Source organism: Strix aluco, chromosome 21, assembly GCF_031877795.1.
Source record: "Strix aluco isolate bStrAlu1 chromosome 21, bStrAlu1.hap1, whole genome shotgun sequence".
Taxonomy (NCBI): Eukaryota; Metazoa; Chordata; class Aves; order Strigiformes; family Strigidae; genus Strix; species Strix aluco.
The window spans coordinates 18850-24898 of NC_133951.1; the positions used below are offsets into that span (position 1 = coordinate 18850).

General features: G+C 64.7%; 1 protein-coding gene across 1 annotated transcript; it reads right to left on the minus strand.

Annotated features, from left to right (window-relative positions):
• Positions 1-1557: 1557 nt before the first annotated feature.
• On the minus strand, positions 1558-6037 carry LOC141932941 (glutamine-rich protein 2-like). The gene is made up of 10 exons (XM_074847188.1): positions 5771-6037; positions 5470-5544; positions 4996-5160; positions 4718-4839; positions 3751-3816; positions 3396-3497; positions 2650-2803; positions 2378-2465; positions 2114-2221; positions 1558-1775 (listed from the first exon to the last, which is right to left on the minus strand). The coding sequence occupies exons 1-10, from the start codon at positions 5774-5776 to the stop codon at positions 1576-1578; spliced, it is 1086 nt and encodes a 361-aa protein (XP_074703289.1). The 5' UTR covers positions 5777-6037; the 3' UTR covers positions 1558-1575.
• Between the last annotated feature and the right edge of the window lie 12 nt (positions 6038-6049).

Sequence of the window (6049 nt, forward strand, 5' to 3'; positions counted from 1 at the left end):
TCAGTGTCCCCCACTGCAGGAGGGCCATGGGTGGGGGCTCGCTGGCCACCAACTCCTTTCCCCCCAGGCCCAGGACACTGCTCAGCCCCAGGCCCTGACCTCACAAGCCACTTGCTGTGCCACCCCCCTTCTAACGACTCCAAACAACGCACCAGCCCCTGGCTTTGTGCTTAAATATCCAAACTCAATTAAAATTGAATAAGAACACGGCACCCCCCCCGCCCTTGCCACACTGCTCACACACCAAGCAACTGGGGTAAAAAAAAAGCCCAAAATGGGAACGCAGCAGCTCCAGAGATGGCAGCAAGGGCTGGGGGGGCTCAAAGCACAACAGCAAATCATCCCCCAGGGAACAGGGAGACCCCCAGAAGGAAAAAGGAAAAAAGGGAAAAAATGCCCCAGCTGGGGCTCCTCACCTGCTCCAGCAGCACAGGCAGCACCCAAAAAGGGACATGGGGCTGGGTGCTCATGGGGGGGGGGGGGGGTTGGTGTTTATAGGGTGCAGCTGGGTCCCAGCAGCAGCAAATGGGACAGTGGGTGGGAGAGGGGGTGAGCTGGGGACACACACACGCGCACACGCACCAAAGGGCTCAGCCCCAGGTGGGCCAAATCCTGCAAATGCAATTAGTCCCAGGGGGTGGGGGGTGTTTTTAAGCCCATCAATGCCTGACCCCCCCTCCCGGGGTACAAGATGGTCCTCTGCTGGCTCTATTCTAGTGGTGACCAGTTTGCTCTGAGTGCTCCCAGTTATCCCACTGGAGGTGGCACTGAGGGAATCCCAGATCCTGCTGGATCCACCTGGGCACCCCCAACGCGGGTATTTAGCACCTATTTTTCCCCTGAAAAACCAAACCCACCAGGGGAAACATCCCCGGCAGGGGGGGCTCCCTGGGGGCTAAGGTGCCTGGAGACTGCAGCGGGGTGGGCAGGGTTGGGGTCTGCCATTGTGGGGGGGAGGTTTGGGTGCTCCCCCCCCTCGCCCGAATCTGGGGAGAAGATCTACCAGGGGAGCAGTTTTTCCACAGGGCAGCCCCCAAGCACACACCATGGCAGGTCTGTGCCTTCCTCTTTCCATCAATGGCAGCGTTGGAAGAGGGACAAGGGGGTGACAATCCATGAGCAGATAAGGAAACCTGCTCAGTGATGCTCATCCCGCGGGATAAGCGATAGCCAGCCAGCGGGCTTGGGGGGGGGATTCCCTTTCGGCGTTAAAGCCGTGTCCTGCTGCCACCCTTCCCACCGCGGTCCCCATCTCCCACCACCTTCAGCAGCAACGGAGCGTCATCATCCTCCTGCTTTAGTGTGGGCTCCCCCAGACCCTTTTGGGGGCCACAAGCTCCCTGTCAGGGGCCAAAAAGGGGTTCATGGAGGCCAGGGGGTGTCAGGGAGAGCGTGGCAGCACGGGGCCGGCGCAGACCCTGGGAGGGGGGTTGGACAGGGGCTGGTTTCAGCTCCTCTGGCCACACGTGGCCGCAGGACAAGGGATGCTGCGACCCCTCCTTATGCATGATGGGAAGATCCCAGCCCAGGGCCACCCCGCTCAGGCCACGCAGGTGCTTGGCTGCCCATCGCCCTTTATTGCTGCTGGCCAGAGATGCTTGCTCGCCTGCTCGGTGGCCGGGGTGGTGGGGCTTCGGTCGGGGACCCCCGGTCCTGCCTGGCTTCCGGGGTGCTGGATCCGTCCCACGAGGGCTGGAGGGGCACGAGGAGCCCCCGTGCCTGGGAGAGGCGGCCGTGGGAGGAGGCTGGCCTGTGCTCTGGCGAGGTGGGGATGCCTGGGGGCGAGGGGCAGGGGTTAGCCCCCCTGCAGCCCCTGGGGCAGGCACCGCCCATGGGCACCTGCCTGGCCAGAGACACCCAGCAACGGGGTCCTGGCCCCCACCCTGAAGCAGACAGGCTGTTGTCCCACAGTGGCCAGGACCACCCCGCCACGTCCCTCCACCTTGCTCTGGCTCCAACATGGGGATCGATTGCCCCATCTTCCCGTCCTCCCCCTCCATCCTGCTTCCACCCCACTCCACCCCAAACCCCCATCCCACCCTGCTTGCCCCCACCCACCAGGACACAGCAGGGTGCCCTCTCCCCCCACCCCGGTGCCCTGGCAGGGCCGTACCTGGCTGGCTGAGCGACGACGCAGTGCTCTGGGGCCGGGAGAGCAGGCGGCTGGTGTCCTTGGCATCCCACTGCCTCGGGGACAGCTTGGGCTTGGCCCTGGGGAAGTCTGGCAGGAGGGAGCAGAGGGAGCTGGGCTGGGGGGAGCCAGGGAGAACGCACGGAGGGGAAAGGGGGAAAACCTGGCACCCCGCGGGCACCCTGCCCACTCCACTGCCCAGTTCACCCCCGCCAGATCCCCTCCCCAAGCGTGGCCCAGCCGTACCCTCCTTGCCCACGAGCACAGGCAGCTGCCTGACCCGCCGGCCCCTGTAGATGTGGCCATCCTGGCCCGACAGCTCCGTCTCGTCGTGCTGGGAAGGAGAGAGGGGGTTGGCTGAAACACGGGGCCCAAATCAGCATGCCCAGGCAAACCCCCCCACCCAGCTCCCCCTGGGGAAACTGAGGCACGGATCCCCCCACCCCCACCCTGGATGCTCAGCATCACCCTCCCAGCCTCGCTTGCCCCCGCTGTATCCCTACCTTCGTCATCCTTACCTTGATGGGGAGCAGGGTGCGGGGCTGGAGCGGCCGCGGGGTGCTGGGCGGGTGGGGCTGGGGGTGCGGGCAGCGCTGCAGCGGGTGGGTGAGGGTGTGCCGGCCCCCGCATTGCCGCGGCACGCGGGGGTACCTGCACTCGCCCACCCGCTCCCTGTGGGACGGAGCACAGGGATGCTCAGCACCCGGCACCGTGGCACCCCGTGCTTCACCCTACTATGCCAGGGAGGGGGCTGCGGGTGCTCCCCGGTGGGGTATGTCCCTCCCGGGTGCCCTCCGACTGCTGAAGGAGACCCACGCCTGTCCAGCTGTGCTGGATCTGCTCTTTCCCCGTGGCCCTGGTGAGCTGCTCATGGCCATGGCAGGTCCCTGCACCCTACGCGAGGGACACCGGGAGGCAGGAGCTGGGCTGTCCCAGCTGCAGTGTTTAATTTCGGTGACTTGTTTCACAGGAGGCAGCTGACTCCCCAGTGAAGCCTGAGGTCAGGCTGAGACCAGACACAGCTCATCACATGTGGCTTCAGCACCACTGAGACACAGACCTGGGCTAGATAGGGCAGCGCAGGGAGGGCTGTAAAACGCCACAGACCGGGGACAAGCACAGCTGACCCCTCTGCAGCACATCTCTGCTCCCCTGCCCTGCCCAGGCCGCCCCTGCATCCCTTCAGCCCCACCCTGGGAAGGGCTCTCCCTCTCCAGGGCAGGGCCAACCTGCACCCCAGGGGCCGGGTCCCCGTGTCCCATACCTGTGGCTGTGCTGCGGTGTTTGCTCCAGCTCCACGACAGTATGGGAGCGCCCGGCAAGGTGGGGGGGGAGCGGTGGCCTGGACGGGATGGCCGCGATGTGCCTGGGGAGGGCAGGAGCCGTGGGTGGGTGACAGGGGACACACGACCCACCCCAGCTCGGGGCAGTGCCCCAAAACCCACAGGCTTGTACCCCATTGGCATCCCACTGCCCCCAGGGAGGGGCTCAGGAGGGCTGCACCCCCCCAGGCAGACACCCTAACCCCCGTGCCGGGCACAGCGGGGCACTGCCAGCACCCATCTCCCCTCCGAATCACCCACGCACCCCCCGATGCACCGGTGCCGGACGGTACTCACGGGCCAGGCGCCAGCATGCTGAGGGGCCGGTCGCAGGACAGGCAGTGGAAATGGGCCAGCAGCTGCCTGGCGGGGGGGGGAAAGGCCTGGGTGAGTTCCTGGGGGGGGATACAGCCCTGCCTGCACACAGGCAGGCAGCTGGCAGGCAGCAGCAAGGTGCTGGGCACTTCATTGTAATGAGTTATGGTATTTGCGGGGGGAACCGCAGGGTCTTGAGCCTGGCTTACCCCCCACCCCGCCCCAACAAGGTCACAACCCACCGGCTGACTACAAAATCAAGGGGCTACGATGGGGGAGAGCAGTTGGTTGTGGGCTCCCGCTTGGGAAAAAGCTCCACCTCATATTAGGCACCGGAGAATCCACTGAGGGGAGCACCCAAAAACCACCATTATGGGAACTACGCCCACAGGCACGCACAGCACCCCAGTCCCATGGGAACTGGGGGTACCAGCAAGGACAGAATGGGGCTGTTCCTGTACCTCTTGCTGGGGTACAAACGCCGGGCCTGGGGGATGCAGGATTCCCACATTTTTCAGGATGAGTTTTGTCACAGCTGCCCCGAGGACAGGGACACGCTCGCCTCGGTCCTGCGGGCACCTCCGAAACCTGGCAGCTGCCTGTGGCTGCCCAGGGCAGGCAGGGATGGGAGGCGAAGGGCGCAGGCACCCGTAGCTGCCATCCCAACCAGCCCTCACACCGGTTTCATCACTTCGTCAGCGCTAATTACCCCCCCGCCCCTCGCCAGGAGGGCAGGTCACAACCCAGCTCTGCGGCGCCGCGTGTCACAGCCCTGCCCAGGGGGACGAGTCGCCGTTCCCCACCCTTGCTCCAGAAAACCTTTGCACCCACATCCCAGTTTTGGTTCGGGAGGGCTCCATCCTGCAGGTCCCCCTCCTCGTGCCTCCTTTAACATCGGGAGCCTGCTACCGGTGGGAGCAGAAGCCATCGCCACCCCCATCGCACTCACTTCTTCATCCCAGCTGCATCGTCAGCCTCCGTCAGCGGCTCCTTCTCCTTGAGCTGCTCCAGGATGCTCCTCCAGTGCTCCTCCAGCTGCTGCCGGAAAGGCCCCAGCTCCAGGCGGTCCAGCTACGGACAGACACACACCCTCAGCCAGCTGCCCCGGGCTGGGACATCATGTTCCCCACGAAAAGCCAGGAGGGCGGATCCTCAGAGGGACGCTGCCGTAGGCTGCCAAGCCCCGAAGGTGCCAGTTTTGCGCAGCGGGGACGTGCCACCCCTCACCTTGGAGTCCATCTCTTCACTGAGCTGCCGCTGGACCTGGTGCCAGCCCTGCTCCTGCCCCGCCACCCGGCTCAGCGTCTCCTGCATCATCTCATTCAGCCGCTCCATGCTCGCCTCAAACTGGGTGCGACTCACTTTGCCGGCCAGGGCGGTTTTGTCTGCTTTCTAGCAGCGGGGAAAGGCAGGAGAGCAGTGAGGAAAGGATGGCAGGATGACGGGCAGGGCCAGCTCGTGGCAGGAGGACAGGGAGAAGTGGCTACGTGGCCCCACTCGCCCCATCACCCCCGTGGGGTTGGTCACACCAGCTGAAGGGACCCAGGGGAAGACAGAGGCACCTGGGGAAGGAGCCACAGCCAGTCTGGAAATCCTCCCTCCCCCAGGCCAGTTCTGCCACTGAGCCCCCAAGGCACAAGGGGTGTTTGTCACCCTGCCCAGCACCCCCTTGGGTGGTGCCAGGACCCCCCAAGGCCATACCACATCAATCCCCAGCACCAGGTCTTCCTTGTTTGCTTTCTCCTTCTCCAGCCTCTCCAGGGACCGGAACAGAGCCTTCCAACACAGAAAAGCATCCCATGGCACCGCGGCAGGGTTGGAGCTGCCTCCTGGCCAGCTGAGCAACCCCCGCTCCCCCCACCTCACCCAAACCTCCAGGAAAGGTACATTGAACCTCCACAGGGCTGCAAGGTTTGGGGGGGTGCAGACAAATCCCTTGTGGTCCCCAGCCTGGGGTCTGCCTGGAGGATGCTCTGACCCCGAGGGGGTTTCAGCCACCTACCTCCATATCTTTCTCCTTCTGGTGATGGTCATTCAGGAGGTTCCCGGTGACAGAGTTGAGCTTCTCGTAGTCCCCTTGCACCTGCGTGACGGTGGCCTGGATGCGCTTCAGCAGCTTCAGCAGCTCCTCGTCCTGCTTCAGGGAGGAAGATGACAAGGCGGTGCCGTGCAAGGGGGGGGCTGGCTGCCCCCGTGGGGACAGACCCGGCTTACTTGCCCGGTGGCCATGGGCTCTCAGTGCCAACAGGACATTTGCATCAAGGCTTTAAATTCCTTCCGT